The sequence below is a fragment of the Helobdella robusta genome (assembly GCF_000326865.2).
Source record: "Helobdella robusta unplaced genomic scaffold HELROscaffold_9, whole genome shotgun sequence".
In the NCBI taxonomy this organism is placed as follows: Eukaryota; Metazoa; Annelida; class Clitellata; order Rhynchobdellida; family Glossiphoniidae; genus Helobdella; species Helobdella robusta.
Genome location: NW_008705512.1, coordinates 2,674,721 through 2,695,583, shown reverse-complemented (window position 1 = coordinate 2,695,583; position 20,863 = coordinate 2,674,721). Strand labels below are relative to the sequence as shown.

The following is a 20,863-nucleotide window of genomic DNA, read 5'->3' as shown; positions in this document are numbered from 1 at the left end:
TTCAAAGTGTTTATTTTCAATACCTCAAACTTTTTAATTGCAAACGCGAGGGCAGAGAAAGTCCCCACAAACAGCCCTCACAAAACACCCCGACAAAGTTTTCAATAAAAATTATTTTACTTTTTTAAATATTTTGAAAATGGCGTTTCTCTAACTCGCAATCCTCACTCCGTCGCTCATGGGAAGAGTGAAAACATCTGTATTTGAATTTGCATACTTTTGTCCTCACGGCCTACAACAAAAACAAAAGCCGAAAATTATCCATCACTATTTTTTATCATCAAATCAGAAGATGACGTCATCTTCATCGTTATCATTATCATCATCTTCATCTTCTTCTTCATCATCATGTTCATCGCCATCCAATATTTTCATAATCGGAAAGCATGCCCTATTTATAAATAACAACAATCATCATCATGATCGTCATCATCGTAATCGTCATCATTTTTCTACCGCAGTTTTGTTCATATCATTTACGATCTTTCTTGTTATCATCTCTATCATCATCATCATTGTTATCATCATCATCATCATCATCATCATCATCATCATCATCATCATCATCATCATCATTGTTATCATCATCATCATCATCATCATCATCATCATCATCATTGTTATCATCATCATCATCATCATCATCATCATCATCATCATCATTGTTATCATCATCATCATCATCATCATCATCATCATCTTCATCAGTATTGTTATCACTTTCATCATCTACATTCTCATCATCTTCATTATCACTGTTTTCACCTTCAACATCATCATCAGCAGCATTGTTATCATTTTCATCATCATCTTCATCATCTTCATCACCAGGGTTTTTATCTCTTCATCATCGTCGTTATCATCTACCTCCTCTTCGTCATTATTGTAATTGTGGAAGGTAATGAAAGCATCCACCCATCGTTCATATTTTTTCGTTTCATTTCCATATAATTCATCTTATAACTATATAAAGTAACGTGCTGTATAATTATACATATATACATATATATATATACATTCGGTAGAATTTATAGACATATATATTTATATATATATGTGTGTGTGCGTGTGTGTGTGCGTGTGTGTGTGTGTGTGTGTGTACGTGTGCGCGCGTCAGTGCAAAAATTAAATAAACAATGATGTTCCCGTTTTAATGAGGTTTATATAGAAGAAGGGATTATTGGCACAAGACAATGCATTTTGCATTGTCTTGTGACGATTCTTCTATTTTTCTGTTACTGTTGATGTTGTTGATGATATTGTTGCTGTTTTTGTTGTTGATGCTGACGTTGTTGTTGTTGTTGTTGTCGTTGATGAGGATGATGATGTTGTTGTTGTTGTTGTTGACGTGTTTGTATTAATTCTTTCTCTTTGCGACTTTTCTTTGTTGATTTTTTTTCAATCATAGATTTGGCTTTAGATATTTTGTTGTTGGCTTGACTGAAACTGTTGTTGGTTTTGTTATTTGGTTGGTGGTGGCAAGAGATTTAGATCGTTTTGGTTTTCTCAGGTGACTATTATTGCCATTATTTTTATTCTCCACATCGACATTGTTTTTCGTCTTAGTGTGCATGCATGTTAGTTTCGAATGGTAGTGGGCTATGTACTTTACATTGTCATTACCGTCTGACATAGTTTAAACAATATCAGAGGCACAAATAAATCTTGCAGTTAAGATGCGATGTTTGCACGTAAGTACATAAAAAATGTGGCAGTAAAATCTCGCTGCATTGTGATTAAGTAAGAAACAAATCCTAATACAGGTCTGCTGTTTTTGAGTTACATCATATTGAATATCGTGTTAAACAACAGTTTATCATTTTGCTGACGTTAATGGTTAACTCTGTGCTTATTTTTGCTGTCATATTTTTTTGCGTTTCGTCGAGTTGTTATACCTCCAGGCACTAAAAAAGTTGATGATTTGATAAGAGGATTTGATATAAAACAAAGAGCTCTGTTTATTATTTTTCAAAATAAAGTTTTCATAGTTTACATACTGTTAACACTAAAATATTTGACAAACAAACAAATGAACGAACGTACGTACGAACGAACGAACGAACGAACGAACGACCACAGACGACGATACAAGCCCGCATCGTATTCTTGAAGTTAGGCGAGATCGATACTCTACACGATCGATTCAACGCCAATGTCTTCATTCAGGTTGATTTTTTACAGGAATTATTAAAAGTTTTGTAATGTAATTATAAGTAATAATAATATTAATAATTATTATTTTTATTATTATTTATGTTATTATTATTATTATTATTATTAATATAATTGTCGCTTATTTTAATTCCTTGTTTATAATTCGTTGATACAAATCGTCTGCAGGCCAAATGGCGGGAACCAGCTCTAGATCATACATACTACAAGGTAGATTGTGGTGTAGCTCTCTTGGAAATGTGGATGTGATGATGCTAGATAGGGTTTTAAATGTGGAGATGTAGCTTTCAACAGCCTGCTGTGATTGGTCACGCTTAAGTTGCAATTTTTGATGTCGTGTGCCTCTTCAATGACAGACCTTCTTGCATTTTGCGTTTTTGCAAGCTATTTTCAAACTTGCCCTTTCTAACTTTGACTAAAATTTTTTTTACTCAATTCATAACGCTTTGAAAGATTTTTCATTTGATGACACGAACTTTTTAATTTCAATTCTTTGAGATTTCGAAATAAGTTTTCACGGTGTACCAGAAGATAAAAAAAAGGTGTTTTTTTGTTTCAATATGCAATTTACTTTTCAAAATTGTGTCTCAAGTTTTTAAAAAATGAAAGGGAAAAATTTAATATTTAAAAAAATGTTAATTGCAGGAATTCGACAAAATAGATTGGTCTAAGTATTGGTCGCCAAAGTTGTTCGTTGAGAATGTCTTCGGAGACCCCAGAGAGAACATCGAGTACAGTATCTCTTATGATTCTAAAGGTTGGTCGGTCGGTAAGCTGGTTGGCTGTATCGGTAGTTGGTTGATGGTTTTTAACTCTTTGCTGGTTGGTAAAAAAACGTGTGTCAATTTTCTGTGCCCGGTTATAAAACTTGATAGTCAAGAGAATGACGTTAAATGTCTTAGAGCAGAAAAGAATGAGATTTTGAAAATATTTGCTGATTCAAAACTTTGACGCCGAAGTTTTTTGCAGAGCGATTGTAATGTTTCGATTTTGGAAGTTTTTTCAAAATACGATAATTTGTTTCATCCTTTTAATATCTCCAGTAAGAAACGTTAAAATTGATAGAAAAAGGTATATTCAATCAAACGAGCAATTCATAAAATAGAAGCGTTAGAAAATATGCAGCAGCAAGCAGTAAACAACCACACAACTAACCACAACAAACCACAAGCAACAACGCAATCAACCACACAAGCAACCACACAAGCAACCACAAGCAAACACATTTTGGACGTTGCAGGCAAGGCAACAGTGTACGAGAAGCGGCGTGTGTTATCACATTTTCAGGAGTTCATGGAACTTAACAAGTTTCCTTTTGATACACAGGTAAGCGATTCATGAAGATTCTATCGGAACTCTGTTATATCATATCAGTGATACTATGTTATGTTGTTAAAATATCGGGTGGGTGAGGGCATGCTATAGGTGCTAAATATAACGAGGGCATACCTCTTTGATTGTTATTATTATTATTGATATTATTATTATTATTATTATTAGTCTCTACAGTGAATAATTACATTTAATTTTTTCTAACTCTTTAATTTGAACGCACACAAATGGTGGACACGCAGGACTTAACGGTGACGCTGACTTCCGAGAGGAACGAAGCGGAAGTCGAATTGATCGAGGACGTGTCGGAGAGATGTGCGTTGAATCCGCAATCGTTCGTCGACGAGCAGGAGTGGAAGCTCCACAAAATTGTCGTCACGTGGCGTCGAACTCGGACAGACGACAACAAATCACCGAAGACTAACCATTCCGCCTTTTCTGCCGCCTGCAAAGCCAGCAGAAGACCGGAGTTTTTTATTTGGAACATTCTCGTTGTTATGGTTAGGAGTAACAACGCACGCAACTTTACAAATTTAATTTATTTTTTTAAATCTTAATAACTGAACAAAAATGTTAATACAACTTATAATGTTTGATGTGTGATGAAATGAAGCACTTTAATTAAACTGTCCTTACAGTTTCTCATCTGCAGTTTATCATTCGCCACGTTCGCTGTCGACTTGAACCTTCCACAGAACCGTCTGCAACTCTCCTTCATTCTCCTCCTCACCACTGTCTCGTTCAAGTTCGTCGTCAACCAGAGCCTGCCAATGATTGCGTACCTCACTTATCTGGTACCTTATATAACTTCTCTCTAACGGAATAAAATTTTGAATTAAGACAAAATGTCTAATAAATATTTTAAATTTGATTAATAATATAAAAAATCAAAACAACAATCGTAAATTCAAAATTGTATCGTTGAATTAAAATAATAAAACATTAGGACAAATATATTCTGGGTTCCATGGCCATTTTGTGCTGCATCTGTGTGTGGCACGCAGTCGTGCCACTCTTCAACAACAGCCCGTCCTGCTGCAGCGAACATTCGAAGTATGCGGACACTGTGGCTCTCATCATCCTCTCCATCATCTACATCGTATTTCACGCGTTCTTTATCTTCATCATTGCTTGCGTTGTAAGTTATCATTTTATTTTTAATTTGGCACAAGCTAATTTATTTTCAAACGTAACCCAACAAATCTTACGGTTTTTGTTTTGTTCAGATTATTTTTTATTCACTTAAGATTAAAAATGGGTTCAAAATGTGCAACGAATGTAGGGTAAATTTATAAAATGATATTTGAGGTGCATAAAACAACAATGACCATGCAATGATTTAACATTACCATTCTAACCCATCATCATATTCATTATCGGTCACCTCACCATCATTGCAGACGTCGAAAACACGAAATTACGACAGAGGGAATGAAATCTTTCCTGAATTTCTCTGTGGAAATGATGTCAGTGGTTCACTTTTACATTCATTCACTCATGCATTCATCTACTCACTTATTAATGCTTCTTTTCATTCAGTCGCTCATTCAATACCACCTTCATGAACAGTTGAAAAACAAGCATTAAAACTGCATAATTAACGTACATTGGCAATTTGTAATGAAATTTTGTAATGAAATTGTTGAAAAATTTCTCAAAATGTTGGTTATAGTTGATCTAATAAATGTTACGTTGGACTGGGCATTAAATTAAACTTATCTTAGAATGACATTCAAGTGAATCATTTATACTGTAAATGACCAAAAAATATGATTAATTACAATTTACAATCACAAAAAATTTCATTGCTACAGTCAACAACAGAGCCAGTAGTAACTCCATCTCAAACAGCAAACGTAGCAAACGTGGACCATTTCACGAACAACACCAAGAACAACAACACCGTCATTACCAACAACTCTAACAACAACAAAGTTCTCGGCAACGATTTATAAACACATTTCAAATGATAAACTTCCAACAATACTTCTACCATTCGTCATTCCAGTTGCAACTCTATCTAACCATAAAAAAAATATCCATTTATATTCATTCATTCGTTCATTATATTTTAAAGACATTTATATTGCAGCCAGTATAAACATTTTGTTTGTTAAAAAAGAAACGCCCCAATTAAGAAGAAATGTTGACTTTGCTTCACCACCAAATATAGTATTTTTATTGAAAAAAAACTAAATGCCTGTACATTTATTCTTTTATTAAATCTGTAAATTAAATTTGAACTTATCGTTCTGTTCTTGTTGCAATGCAAATGTTCATCGATGCCACACTGTTTAAATATTTCAAATTGACATTTCTTCAGCTTTTTATACGTATAAATTAAAATTAATTAAAAATAAAATACTAGTGTTAATAAATTTCTTTCAAAATTGTAGTATCTAGTAACTCTTGTTTCTAAAGAATATGCAATAAAGTATTCATTATAATAACATCAAACCAAACATTTTAACAAGACAAATACTTGAATCAATAAAAAAATGTTAAATTAAGTCTATTGAATACTCCAAGATAAGTAGCTAGGTAAGAAGGTAAGTAGATGGGTAGGTACGTAGGTAGGTAAGTTCCCAACAGAATCACATTCCAAGTAACAATGCCTCACCAATCATCCAATCATTTCAGACAGCTCTCAATTGATTCACATATCTCGTCAACAATGAAATCTCTGTTAGCTTTTGTGACCTGAAAAATTGAAAGTAGTAGTTAATTTATCAATGATTGAAACAAAGTCTAGAAAAACATATTAATTAAGCACCAATATCTTCAAGAATTACCTTAATATCATCAGCTCAGGTAAATGAATGAGATCTTTGCTAATAAGTAATAACTATAATATATTGTAATATAACACATTCTACGACATTACATATAATCCTTACAAAATCTATAGAGCAGTATTTTAAAATTGGAATGATTGTTAACGCCATAATGGTTGGTTCTAAGATAAAATAATTTGTTCAAGCAGGTCAAACTTGGAGCAATGTGTGTGGAGCTGTGAACAGTACAAGAGCTAAGGAGTAGAGTCTTAAGAGTCTTAATTTAGAGGAAATATAGAAATAATAACACAAGATAAACTAAATCATAAATAACAAAATGTGAAAAAAATAATTTCAAAGTGATAACAACTTGAAAAACTTTCACAGTTTTATCATTTCTGATCTCCTCAACAATTGCTAGTGGCCTTTGTTTAGCAGTTGGAATTGTTGCCAACACAGCACAAACAACATTTTTGCCAGAAAATAATTCTCTCACTGCAGACTCAAACTTCTTGCTGAATAATTCCATCTTCCCAATCTCATCTACCACTAACAATGATTTACTTCCATCCTTAACATCAGAGGAAAACTAAAAAAAACAAAAAAATTTAATTTCAAATACTTTCAAGTTACAATAATTTATGAAGACTTGTAATGTTGGTAAAGCTATGTTCTCAAATTCATCAATGTCCACAGTGTATTTTCCAATCATTGGTTTGTTTTTGATTGTATTTCTAACTGAGCTATGAAAATAAAGTGTTATATACCAATATATTTCAATTGCAAACATTTTGCAAAAACTTCTTTAGTTAATTTTAAAAAATCATTACATTATAAATTATTTTTTGAGTTATATGTTATAAAGTACTAAATGGTTGATAGAAAATCAAATAATTGAGGTGAATTATTCAATTATTAGTTTGTTTATTAGAATATATTTTTAAAAAATAATTTACAAGAAATATAAATAAATAATAATTTAATTAAATTAAAAGTAAATAGTGACGGACAAAATATAGTTACCACACACTTGCCAATGATCCTCTCTTCAAGCCATCAAGCGTGACCACATCAAAACCAACCCTTTCTCTGTTCACTCGTCTTTCTTCAGTGTAAAACCCCTGGGGTCTGAAACCTTTTTCTTTTAAAATTTGAACCAATTTAGTGATGAGTGTTGTTTTACCTGAGCCTGTTTGTCAAAAAAAAGAACAAATTGTTAACAAGCAAAAGATTTAAATAAAAAATTAATTTATTTACCAGGTTCCCCAGTCAGAATGCAATGTTTGAAGTTTGAAGCCATCTTCTATAATTTATATTGCCATACCATACCCCTACTATTGCAATTCTATTGTTGGTATAATATATTAAAAATAAATCAGTATAGTTTATTTGTGTATATACTATATACTTTATACTAGTTTAAGTTTATTTTATATTTATATTAAATTATAATTATACTTTATAGTTTAGTTTTAGTTATACTTGTCTGAAAATTTAATTTACAATACTTTTTATTTTTCTGAAATAAATAGCTTAAAACCCAAGGTTAGTTAACAAAGGTTTGCTAGCTATTCCCAAGTTTAGAGTTTAGTTTAGTTTAGTTTAGTTAGCCATTAAAAATTATTATTATTCACAAGTAAGGTTAACCAGGCATTGATTAAACATTAAATTAAATTAAAATTTAAATTAACCATCCCAATTGGACAGTGTACAATAGTACAGTGAGTGGTAGATTTAAAACAAAGCAGACGTATATTATCAAAAATGCAACAATACTTCTAATCAAATACTATCAATTGAACGCCAAAACAGCCATCATAAACAAAAACCCTAAGAAAGAAATTAGTGATTTTGGCTTTTGAAAAGTTAAATCGATGGTAAAAAAAAACATTTACAACTAAAAGGTAATTTATGTTATGACAGAATTAAAAAAAATCAAATCTATAAAATTTTAAATTATGTGTAGAAAAAAAATATGAAGGTTTAGTTTCTAATAATTCAATTCAAACGATTAAAAAATGGAATTGATGTTGCTTGAAAAATTAGTATACGGAAAGATATCGTGAATGGATTGGAATCGTTTTTTATCGTCTGCACCGCTTATCGATAACAAATAAGTCTGTAAATGACAAAATTCCGATATATAAATACAGCAAAGGTAAGTAACTTTAGAACTCGATTTTATGAAAACGTCTCTTTGAAATTTTCATTGTGTGAATGTCTGAATGATGTTTTAAAGTTAATTAATATTAATGTTAATAAAAAATCTCAAATCTTTTCAGATTTTGACATTTTGTTCATTAAATTTTCACCTTCAGAGGAATTGTCAAGTTTCTTAATTTAAAATGACAGTTGAGTACAACAACAAACTAACGACAGCCACAATGGCTGCTTTGATATCAACAATATTCAGGTAAACTCGTAAATTTTGTTAATTTTTTTTCATTTATGTTTTAATTGATTAATTAATAAATTAATTAAAATATTAAATTAAAATGTCCTTGAAGCCTTGAGTCATGTTTTAACAAGGAGATTGAAGAGTATTTCTTTAATATTATTAATTAATCAATATTCAGATGGTCAGGTAGTGTTTATAAGCTTTTATGGAAAGAATTTTTACTTTTTTTTGGTGCCTTTTACACTTTCCAAGTTGTGTACATTGTCTTACCATTGGAAAAAAAATCGTATGTGAAATTAATTTTTGTTAATACTTTATTTTTCATTAAATATCATTAAAATGGTTTATGTTCTGATTTAATTGAATATATGTCTAATAATATATTAAATTGCTTTCAAGATACTTTCTGTTTGCTGTTGAATACTGCCAAAGGTTTGGAGGAACAATACCAGTTACTTTGTTTCTTTGGTTCTATGTTAGCAAAGGTGGTTGAAAGGTTTTCAATCAATTTTAACACCCTTCCATGGTTGATCAGAATTCCGTTGTTCATTCCTCAAGGAATTGAAGGAACAGATGAGGCAGGAAGGAAGTTCAAAAGGATGTCATTTCGTTACTGCAATCTCAGTTATGTGATGGTCATGACTGCCATCTCCAATGGAGCTAAGAAAAGATTCCCTACTTTGAATCATCTTACAACTGCTGGTATTTTTCTCTAGATGGCAATTAATTGTACATATCTGATTAATATCTATCTGTCTTCTTGTGTTTAAGTTTTTTAAATTATAACATAAGAGTGTTATATATATAGAAATTTGTTTAATATTTGTACTAAAAACATAAGTCTAAATGTCTCTATTTTAGTTTTTTGTGTATCTGTTATCATCTTCCAGTATCTTTTAAAAATAAAACCCCTGTAAATAATCATAACAGTAAAATACAAGTTTAAATATAAATTTTTATGATTTGAGATTGTATTCAATTTGAAAATATTGAAAAAGGATTGCTGGTTAGTGATGAACAAGAACAGCTGGAGAAAGTTAAAACAGTTTACCTGAAGTATTTCATTCCAATCATTTGGGCTTGTAACTTGGTTCTGAAGGCCAGGAGAGAGGGAAGGATCAAATATGATTACACTGTCTGTGGATTAATCAGGGTCATTTTCATCTTGTTATCATTATTTGAGCATTGTTAATTGGTTAATTAACTAATTAATTACTTAATTAATTGAATTGTTTGAACAATCGGTGACTGTTTAAGCTGTAATTTCGCGTTTTTTTAGAGCCGAATCATAAAGAACAAAAATTGAGATGCCCAACGCTAGCCCAAATACGATAGTGCCCTGTTAATTCACTTTTGACAATATTTCTCGTTCATTTTCACAATAAAAATGGTTATCTGTTCCCATTGTTGGATTAACCTTTTTTATTTATAATTATTTGTCTTCATTTTGCTTATAGTTCTTCATCGGTTCTGATTTATATTACAGGAACTAATTAATTTTTGGAACGATTTGATGAATATAGCTTTGTTTGATTTTGTTCAACTGCCTCTCGTTTATACACAGGTTGTTTCGCCAGTTATTATTATTGTTTTCCTTCATATTTTATAATAAGTAATAATAATAATATTAGTAATAATAATAATATGTATCAACATTTATTTGCAAACTACAAAAATCATTTTTTAATTATAAAGTCGGTGACGTTATGCGTGTATACCTTCTTCTTCTCGTGCCTGTTGAGCAGACAAGACATTGATGGTAGGACACTGAAAGTTGAAATCTCATTTCCGTTCTTTACTTTCCTTCAATTTTTCTTCTACGTTGGATGGCTCAAAGTTGGCGCTTAGGAAACTGTTCATCTAAAATAAATTTGTATTACTATTTCCGGTGTCATAATAAATGTCACTATTTTTATCACCATCATCATTTTACGATTGAATAAGTCAGCCCTAACATTGTTCAATGTTTTTAATTACTATTTTAATATCGCGAATGATAGAAAATAAATTAAATACCATTACGCATTTTCATCATTATATCTTGGCTATTGAAGGTTGCAGAAGAAATGTTGAACCCATACGGTGAGGATGAAGATGACTTTGACGTAAACATGCTCATTGATTTCAACATTAAGGTGGCTTTTTTCGAGTTTAGAGTTATAAATTGTCATGAATTATGATTAAAAGTTTTACAGGTAGTTTTTTCTTTGGATGTCTGATAAAACAACATTAAATAATAAGCAGGGTTATTATTTCAACTAAATATTTCAAATTTAATTTAAGTTTAATGTTTTGTTGAATCGCGGAAAGGCCTCCTACTTAATTGTCGATGAGATGCACGCTGAAATACCAGTCTTGGCCAAGGACAAGCACTTTGATTCCAAGTTCGTTGACGTACCATACACGTTGGCAGCCAAATTCAAAGGGAAGCATAACGCACCTGGTTCTCCCTTAGATATTCCGTCAGTTACTATACTTTCATTATTGTTGTTTTGTCATTTTATGTTTATGTAACTGTATCACAATTAATTTTCAGTCTCACAAATTTTAGCCTAACTTATTTCTGAAAATAAATTTGAAAATTATTTAACAGTATTCCAAACGATTACAATATGTATGTTCCGGAGACATCCAAGTATAAATATTTCATTCCACTAACTCTTGTTACGTTTTTGTTATTGATACCACTTAAATAATCAGTTAATTAACCGCGTTCAAACTTGCAGCACAACCTTGATCAAAAAAAGTTTTCTCAGAAGTTTGTATTCTATCTAACATTTCATGTGCTTTTAGTCGTGTAGATTTATAATAAATATTGACTTATTGTTTTAAGTTCTACCGAATTTGTATTTGATTCATAGCTGTAATGTTCATTTTAATACTGCCTGCAGAGGGGGTGCTTAAGAAGACCACTATCTTCCAAAAAGTGGTACGTACTCTTATTTGCTTTACTTGCATATTGCATGTGCGTGCGTCTCTTAACTGTTTGTAATGGCGTGGTGTTGGGTTTGTAAATGATTTGTTATAAGCTGTTTCATATCGATTGACATTAAATTTAATGTCGATTTCACTCAGGAGTTTGAAGGCGGAGATCTGCATGCATAAATCTGCAGCTGTGAGCTGTGAAGGTATACAATGAATCGGCTTTCAATAATTTATATTTGAAACTGAATTAACTTTTACTCTAAACATTTAAAAAATTTTAAGATCATTTCAACGGGTTTTTAATTGCATTGAGTGGTTGATCGTTAGATTGTTAATAATGTTCGTGACTGTGGTGATCATATCGTCTGACGGTTACTTAATTATCAGTGCTTATTAACTTTTTTGTTTTGTGTGAAGTTAGTTTTTTTGCAAAAAAATTAAAAAACTTTTGTACACTGTTGTATTTATTTTTATTTTTTAAGAAGTATTTTTACTTTTTTAGAAAATAAAAAGCTGTTTTTACTTTTTTTTCAGAATTTAGAGCTTGAAAATAGGAAATTAAAAAGAACTGAATGTTTGGCAGTTTGAAATTTGTAGCTGTAGAATAAATAAGAATAAAAATAAAATACAAAATAGAATAGAATAGTGAATGAATGTGTCAAATGTTTTTATTTTATAAGTTTTTATTTTTAGTAACATTCAATTTTGAAATGTTGAACACTTAATAATTAATATTAAATAATGCAATTTCAATATAATAATATAATATTTACCTTTACAAAATAAAATAAAAATAAGGGCAATAATATGCATCTGCACAAAAGTGTTCAAGTTGATGTTCAGTTGAGATTTTCTACGTTAGAAGTTTCTGTGCAAACTGATTTAACATGTTCCAATGCAGCAGTTCTTGCTGCCTTCAACTTTTTCATCGAAAGTACACAAAACTCAAATCATTGTTCCAGTCCAGCTGAGAATGTTCATGAAACTTATGATGAAATTGTTGGTTCATCATTCAAGCGGAAACTGTTGAACAACTCTGTAATAAATAGATCTAAAAAGTTTAAAGCCACTTCTCTGCATGGTTGCAACAAGTCAAAAACTGTGGTGAGTACTCCACTTTATTTCAGATACAAAAATTATCTTCTCACATTAAATGGGAAAAAAGTATTTTAATTAAATTCAAAACTTTATTTTGCATGTCTAGTCAAGTTACAGTGTTAATAAAAGAAAACCTTCAAGAAATCATAATAAAGGTAGAAGTCAACACAGCAGCTTTAAAGCTCCACACAACAAGGAATTGTATGAGGATTCAGTTGAAGATTCAGATGTTAAAGAACTGCTTGAAATGAGCAAAGAAAAATCAGCTTTTAGGAGTTTGAACAATTTGAACAAATTTTATCAACCTAGGGTTAATTTACTGAAACTTTCAACCAGCCATCAGCATAAAATAAAAATAAAACAACTTACAAGGTTTGTTTAATTAGTTTTTTGTCCATGTTTATTATCATTTTGTATTAATTCATTATCTAAAATATTTTATTTAATTTTAGAAAAGTAGGTTATAAGAAAAATCTCTTAACTTCTGGTATATCCTTCAATGGTTTGAAGCAATATCAGAGGTTGGTCCTTGTGATATTATTACCTGAATGTTTTAAATCCAGAACTGTACTTTATATGTGATAGTTTTTCTGGCCTCTCTTATCAAACAACGTTTTTAATTTTTTTTTGTTAATGAAATTAGTATACATTTGAAAATAAAGAAGCTGCCATGATGAGGACGGAGGTGGATGCAATGGTGGAAGTCATCAACTGATTCCAGTGCCAGTCCATCATCACGAGAAGAAGTTTTTCAGAGAACAAACAGATCTAAAATTGCCATCAATCAAAAAAGTTAATGTGTTAACATTTACATTTGCGACGGTGCAGTTGTAGACACAAATCATTGATCTCAATTGGTCAATTTATTCAAATAAATTTGTAATTTTACAAGGTGAAAAGTTCAGATCACCCATCTTTAAATTTCAAAAAGATCAGAAATAGTTAGTAATTTTCAAAGTATTTCTTTTCATTAGAAAAAATCTGAATTCTTCTTTGGGTTCACTAATATTTTGCATACGTGTGTGGTTGTTTTTCAGACATATATGTTGATGTGAAGCCAGTGAGCAATGGGTTTGAAGCACATGCCTGCAACTGCAAGCCACCACTGCAGAGTGATCAGATGGGCTGTTCTGACGATGACTGCTTGAATAGGCACGCTACTTTTCAACTGCTTATACTTTTAATATTATTTTCATTTATTATTTATAACTTGTTTATGATTTAATCATAAATAAATAATTAAATTATTAAATTAATTTATTTTAACTTGTCATGTTAAATTTGAAATAATTGTTTTAGAACGGTAAACAATTTTTATTGTTTTTTTTTTTTAGTTTTCCATAATTTTTATTTGATTCTCCCACAATAAATAAAAATATCTGTCTCCAACCTGCAAGGATATCTAAAACTGAAGGCAATGCGACCTTTTGCCAGTGTAGGACAGAAGTGGCAACCAGGAGATTCAGAAACACCAGGACTTCAGACATCTCAAAAAGTTTCCTACCCAAGAGTGTGGGCTTGGAGTGAAGGCAACCAAACCTTTGAAAGCAGGTTGCGTTTCTGTTCACCAATAGGACTGACACTGATTTTTATAAAAATAATTAAGATCAAAAATTTGGATTTTATGACATTGATTAAATTAATGCTTTCCGTGAAACTGGTTGACAATTTTTTCTTTCATTTTCTAATCGCTATTATTTGTAATTCAAGTAAATGTACATATTTAAATTTTAAAAAATTAAAACAATTTTATAAAAAGTGAAAAACAAAAATTAAAAGTTAAATAATTGTCGTTCACTGATTTAAAAGTTTACAAAGTTCATTTAATCAGTATGGCAACCAATGAAATCGAATTGAATTAGGTCAGTTCATAATAGAGTACGTAGGCGAGGTGATGAGCGAGTTGGAATTTCGAAGGAGGATGTCGACCCTGTACTCTCACATGCAACATCACTACTGCCTGAGTTTGGAGGGGGGTGTTGTCATTGATGGCTACAAATCTGGAAACATATCCAGACTGATCAACCATTCGTGCTCACCTAACTGCCAGATGCAGAAATGGTCAGTCAGCTGTTCAAAGATTTTCTTTTCACCGTCCATTTATTCAATGTTGCTTTTTTTTCTCCTGTTTATTAAAACACTGCCGATTTTTATTTAGTTTCGCGGCATTTAATGATTACGTTGTATTAGGTCTAATTTTGTAAAGCATAAGTTTCCAAAATTAGGTTTCCACATTTCTTATTTTCCAATTTAATTTAATTTGATTTTGTTGATTAGTTTTGATGTGATTACTTTACATTTCGAGAGCAAATTGATTATTTTGCACGCCTGGTGTTCGCACAGGAATGTGAATGGAGTCTACAGGATAGGGTTGTTTGCTTTGAAGGATGTCGAACCGAATGAAGAGTTAACTTATGATTACAACTTCCATGCTTACAATGTTAACACTCAAGTACGAAGTGTTAAAAGTTTTCACTGTTATTTTCAATAGATTACTTGAATAAATCATAACATGTTTGAGACGAATAGATTGTTTGTTTGTTTTTCTGTAAACTTTTAAATTTACAGCAAGCGTGCAAGTGTGGAAGTTCGAACTGCCGCCTGGTTGTCGGTGGGAGGAGTCAGAAAGATTCATCATCCAATAGGAAAGGATCGTATTGTTTCACGATGCACCTAACCAGCAATGATAGATTGAATTGGGTCAGTTTAATGATTGAATTAGGTCAGTTTATTGTGTGATCTGATGGCATTTGAAGACCTGTGTTATTAGGATCTGGAAATTGACTCTATTGCCTTCAGTTGAGGAAATTATCATTGCTTACTTCGATTAAGTTTTACATTACATTTTAGTAACATTTTAAAAATATGTTGATGTAAAATTCGTCCACGTGATCATTAACATCGACAGTTGAACAAGAGCAGTGCCCCACCATCTTCCATCTTTGAATTGACAGTTCGTGAACGCAAAGTCGCCAAACGAAAAGTTATTTTCTTGCTGAGAAACCTGGAGAAGATGAAGAAGAAGATGATGCTGACTAATGAAAGTAATGATGTTTGCAGTGGTGGTGGCTGTATGAGAGGAGGCGTCGCAGGTATCAAGGAAGGTGCTGATGATGATGAGAAGAAGAGGGAGCAAATGACTGGTCTGTATTGAATCTCTATGTCTTCTATATTGTATATGTGCATTTGTTGGTTTTTTTTTATTGAACGCTTAAAGACACAAATTCTTGTGCCAATGTATTTTCGTTGAATTTTGTTTGTTTGTTGCTCTGTTTGACACTCCCTTAGTTCAAATTATAAATTATCCAACCGTTATTGAATAGTTTATATGATACTTGTTCTTTTTTTTCTTTTATTTTACTCTGTTAATAATTTTTAAATATCTTCATTGCGTCAACATTTTCGTTTCATTGGTAAATTTTTTCCATCCAGAAATTTTTAAGACTCAGTTTGAAGCGATCAGTACGAATAGATCAGTCAGAACAAGGTATACACACCAGTATGAATGATAACATTATTATTGGTTTTCATCATACTTTTCGGTCATCATTTCTCTCATCACAGCAGTTCACCTACTCACCGTCCACAATTCACCATCCACAATTCACCATCTACAATTCACCATCCTCCTTCTCTTCTTCGTCGTCATCTTATTTCCTTACTTTTTTTTCACTTTTCCATCATTCTTGTTGTTACACCACAAGTGAATGTTTGAACATAGGAAGCTATCAAAGGCGGAGGATGATGCAGACGTGTGCAGAATGTCCGACCTGGCACAGGTGTTCATGCAAGTCTTCAACAGTGTCAGCAGCACAACAAGTTTGTTGTCTTCTACTGTTTCAATCACTGTTGTTGTTAATATTGATGATGATGTTGTTAATGTTGTTGGTGTTGTGGTTCTTTTAATGTTTTTACCATTTTACCGTTGTCGTCATACTGTATTAATACGCTATTGTTGTCGTTGCTATCTGCGGTTCTGCTGCTGCTGTTGTTGTTGTCGTTACATTGCTCTATTAGTTCAAAATTGTGCTTATTTTTTGGAAGCGAAATTATTTTTTCATGTTATGTTGCGTTACATCTCAGCACATTACTTTGCGGTACACTACATTGCATTGCAGATGTCCGTGGAGAAAAAGTGGTCAAATTATTCTCGCATCTCTTCACTAAGAGAAGGTTGTAGCTCATTTTATAGACATTCTTCAACTTTTTTTGTGTTTTTTTTTCAAATATAACCCTTTTTCTAATTTTTGATGAGTTGGATAAGTTACGGGGGCATGATTTGAATTTTTTTAACACAGGGCGTGTGATAGCAACGAGATCAGTCCACAAATCATTGAAAGAAATATAAAGCTTGGAAAGTACACAGACATCTTTTTCACTACAGTATTATAAAATAGGACAGTTGTCATTTATTCTTGCAATGTGCTGCTTTTTACGATCGTATTTTTAATGACGTCATTTTGGCTTTGCTTTCTTTCTTGTCAAGACGTTGTTTTTGAACATAAAATTCTTTTCCTTTAATAAATTATTGCTATTCGTGTCCATTTAGTTATTTAGTTGACCAATGACGAGAACGAAATAATGACCATAGCAGACTAGACTAATCATTCCATGTTCATTCATCATCACCGTCTTCTCTACAACATCACCAGGTACTGCACCAGTGTTAGTTTCCACGATGATTTCAACAAGCTCTTCAACTTTGTAAGATGATGTGATGATGTGATGATGATAAGATATCATGGTGATATGATGTTATGGAGACGTGATGTGATATATTTTAGCAGTGTTTTTGTAATAGCATGTTTCTCTATTAGTTTTAGCGTGAGTGGTAGCGTGTCTTTTTGTTACTCAGTTATAAATGAAACGTTGTTGAGTTGTTTTTTCTATTACACTCTATGTAAATATTATGTTGATGTGGAATGGGTTGTTGTTATAATTGCAGTTGTCGAGCTGTGAACAGTGCCACACTGGTGGTACCACTCGAGAGAATTTGGAAGTGTTGAAGAGAGGCTATCGCGAGAGCATGCTCATGTTTCTCAGTTTCCTCGAATCACTAGGAGATCAACTTCCAACTGAGTTTCAACAACAACATCTACAGCAGCAACATCTCCAGCCGCAACATCTACAATGCCAACAACAACAACACTGTTTTTCTCAACATTTCATTGATGTTGATGAGAATGCTGTTGTTTATAATGGTACATCGTCTGGTACAACGCTATATATTAATGTTGGAGAAGAAGTTGAAAATGATGTCAACAGCAACATTCACGACGGAGATTATGGCCACAAAAAATCTTCTTCCACCAACATTTATAATCTCTATGACAGTTTCTACGTACCTAGCATACGAAACAAGGAGTTGATGAGAACTGACAACAGCTATAACGTCATCAACAGTAATCACATCAACAACGGATGCAATGATAGTTACATTAACGACTCAACTGTTCATCACTCCCAGCAACAACTTCAGGATCGAGAAGAACAGCAGTCAACTAATAGTGACAACAACATCACAAAACTGATCTTTGATGAAGATTCTCACGACGAAGATGACGGCATCATAAGATGCGTGTGTGGCTTGTTTGAAGACGTGGGTCTCATGTTTCAGTGTGACCTCTGCAAGGTTCGCTGATTGGCTGACCTCTTTCATTTTGTGTGGCATGAGTTGAGATGAAACGCTATTTATTTTCCTTAGTATGTCTGCAAGTACAATGCCTGCAGTTGATTCTGGTGATTTTTTTAAAATTTCAAACAGTAATTTAATTTATTGGTTTGTTTTACACTTTGGGCGTTAGTGAAGTAAATTACTGCTACTTAATTATTTCATATTTTACGTTAAATTGCAGGCCGTTACTATAGACCTTATTTTAAATCAATCATTTTTATTACGCTTAAAAAATGATATGGAGTTAATAAGGTATATTTTGAATGTTAATTCAAACGTAATTATTCTTAATTATTTATAATAATCCATGAAGACATGGCAGCACAAGCATTGTATGAACGCAGGGGAAGTTGTTGACGAGTACCTCTGCCATATCTGCTCGGGCTCAAAGTTCATCTCCATGGTATTTGCTACTGCGTCATGCTCTTTTAAAAACTTCAAAAATCAAAACAACAAAATCAAAAAACTTGTGATTGTAATTTTGATAATTTTGTTTCATAATGTTGAAATATCTTAAAAATTGAATTTTCAAAAGTGTAAAGTATAGAATTAAAAAATTCATCAATTCATTAGACAGCATTACCTTCATTGCATACGATCCAGGACATACCATTGCCTGAACAGCCAAGGAAGGATCCAGCCACAACATGCGTCTACTATCTGTCGCTCATGAAATATGATGCCAATGACTACAGTAGGACTCACGCTAACTGCAACAACATGAGTAACAACCGATCCTTCAACAGTAAAATCCTGCAAAAGAACGTTGCCAACATACAGTTGCACGTCGGTGATGCCGTGTACATTGTCGACGATGAGTACACTCCTGACTCCTCTCCACTGCCAACCAAGGACAAGTTGGATCTCTTCAAGATTGAGAACCTCTGGATTGATGAGAAGTGAATGTTCATTTCATTGCAATATGACAATCTGCTTCGTTTTGTTATGTTTTCAATGTTAATGAATGCTCTTACCATTATGATCATTTTACATTTTTATATTTAAATATGAAGACATCTTCTCATCAGCATTGTACAGACGAACTTTTCTTATTTTTCTAATTTACAATTTTGTATTTTGTAATAGAGCAGCATAAAAAAAAGACGTATATGCATTGAACTAACCAAGTTTGCTGTTTGAGAGAGGAGGGAGAGAAAGAGAGAGATCACATAGCAGCAACATATTTCTAGTCTAACCTAACTCAAAAACACATCTTAATTCATAATTATTGTATTTATTATTTTATTTCGTTTATTGCAAGAAGTTCGTATTTATTAATAAGCGTTTGATGGTGTGAACACCGACCACGCTCACAGTAACGAACGCCAAATGTTCGGCCATTACTTCCTACGTCCAAGTGAGGTCTTCAGAGATGCCGGACAGAAGTTTTTTGAACGCGAAGTCTTGAAGGCCACCACGCTATCGTGTTGCGTGCAGTTGGATCGAGTCGTGGCGAGATGTATTGTCATGGACGTCAACTCCTATCTCCTCGTTCGTTTCACCACTATTATATTATATTATATCATATTGTATTATATTATATTATAATATAATGGTATGTGATGAGATCATCGCCAACGTTAACAACAAGCACATGCTTTGCAAGTCTGCATCGCACCGATTTCCTTCATGCTACGTCATGCAAACAGGGACGGCCAACCGGATTTGATGAAGAGGACGTGTACGTGTGTGAATTCAGAGTCAACAAGGCATTCAGGACCCAGAAGAAACCACTCAAGTTTGTAAATCCCGTCAATAAGTCATCCTACTGCTTTCAATACTTCAAAAAAGATGCCGTAACCTTCAAGAGGAATTATATGGTCAGTTAATTTTACGTCATTTTTCAACTTAGGATACCTATGTAAACAAATCAATTTATCACGTAAAGAACGCTTAATTATTGAAATCCCTGACCAAATATGAATGAAAACTTCGCCTAATTTTTACATTTCAGCCGAACGGAACTATTTCCTCGGGCGAGCACCGCCACCACTACAAGCGCGGTAGAAGTCAGAGGAACAGCAAATTGAAGAATGCAGCAGCGCAAGTCCTGGTACATCTCGATGAATCTCACAGCAACTTAGAATGTGTAGGAGATAATAGTAATGTGGAGCGTCCGGGCGATAATGAAGATGAGAGTGGTAAGAAACATGTCAGCAAAAACGTCATCCAGACAAGAAAAGTGGAAGAAAAGAAAGCGAATTTAGAAGATCTGATTAAGAAATTAAAATATTCTTGATGATGTTCGTGATGTTTTTTATATATCATCTATCAATTGTTATCTCATTTCACTGTTTTTATTGTTCTCATGTTGTTAATTAGATTGCATTGTTAAGTTTTTAAAAGTATTGTTAAGTTTTTAAATGTTGTTTCTGAGTTCCTGGTGACTTATTTGTTTCGTCTTTAATTTCATTTCCTGACTCAAAATACTGAAACCTCAAAAAAATGAACCTTAGATAGTAAATTTATTGTCGATGTATTATTTCATTC

At 32.4% G+C, this 20,863-nt stretch overlaps 4 protein-coding genes across 4 annotated transcripts; 3 read left to right on the top strand and 1 right to left on the bottom strand.

Annotated features, from left to right (window-relative positions):
• Positions 1-1,676: 1,676 nt before the first annotated feature.
• HELRODRAFT_189878 (hypothetical protein) lies at positions 1,677-5,897 on the top strand (the record flags this gene model as incomplete). The annotated part of the gene is made up of 10 exons (XM_009033186.1): positions 1,677-1,691; positions 2,080-2,166; positions 2,341-2,382; positions 2,818-2,929; positions 3,413-3,498; positions 3,747-4,004; positions 4,143-4,298; positions 4,451-4,642; positions 4,905-4,970; positions 5,319-5,897. 10 exons carry the CDS (start codon positions 1,677-1,679, stop codon positions 5,457-5,459), a joined length of 1,155 nt encoding a protein of 384 aa, XP_009031434.1. The 3' UTR covers positions 5,460-5,897.
• Positions 5,898-6,135: 238 nt separating this feature from the next.
• On the bottom strand, positions 6,136-7,468 carry HELRODRAFT_70657 (hypothetical protein; the record flags this gene model as incomplete). The annotated part of the gene is made up of 4 exons (XM_009032899.1): positions 6,136-6,204; positions 6,646-6,867; positions 6,928-7,021; positions 7,302-7,468. Coding segments are annotated over 4 exons (552 nt in total), but the record flags the coding sequence as incomplete, so codon positions are not given.
• A 6,264-nt stretch (positions 7,469-13,732) lies between these two features.
• On the top strand, positions 13,733-15,438 carry HELRODRAFT_70629 (hypothetical protein; the record flags this gene model as incomplete). The annotated part of the gene is made up of 5 exons (XM_009032894.1): positions 13,733-13,911; positions 14,147-14,250; positions 14,562-14,760; positions 15,043-15,151; positions 15,268-15,438. Coding segments are annotated over 5 exons (762 nt in total), but the record flags the coding sequence as incomplete, so codon positions are not given.
• A 4,264-nt stretch (positions 15,439-19,702) lies between these two features.
• On the top strand, positions 19,703-20,612 carry HELRODRAFT_166182 (hypothetical protein; the record flags this gene model as incomplete). The annotated part of the gene is made up of 3 exons (XM_009033185.1): positions 19,703-19,864; positions 20,023-20,193; positions 20,328-20,612. 3 exons carry the CDS (start codon positions 19,703-19,705, stop codon positions 20,610-20,612), a joined length of 618 nt encoding a protein of 205 aa, XP_009031433.1.
• Between the last annotated feature and the right edge of the window lie 251 nt (positions 20,613-20,863).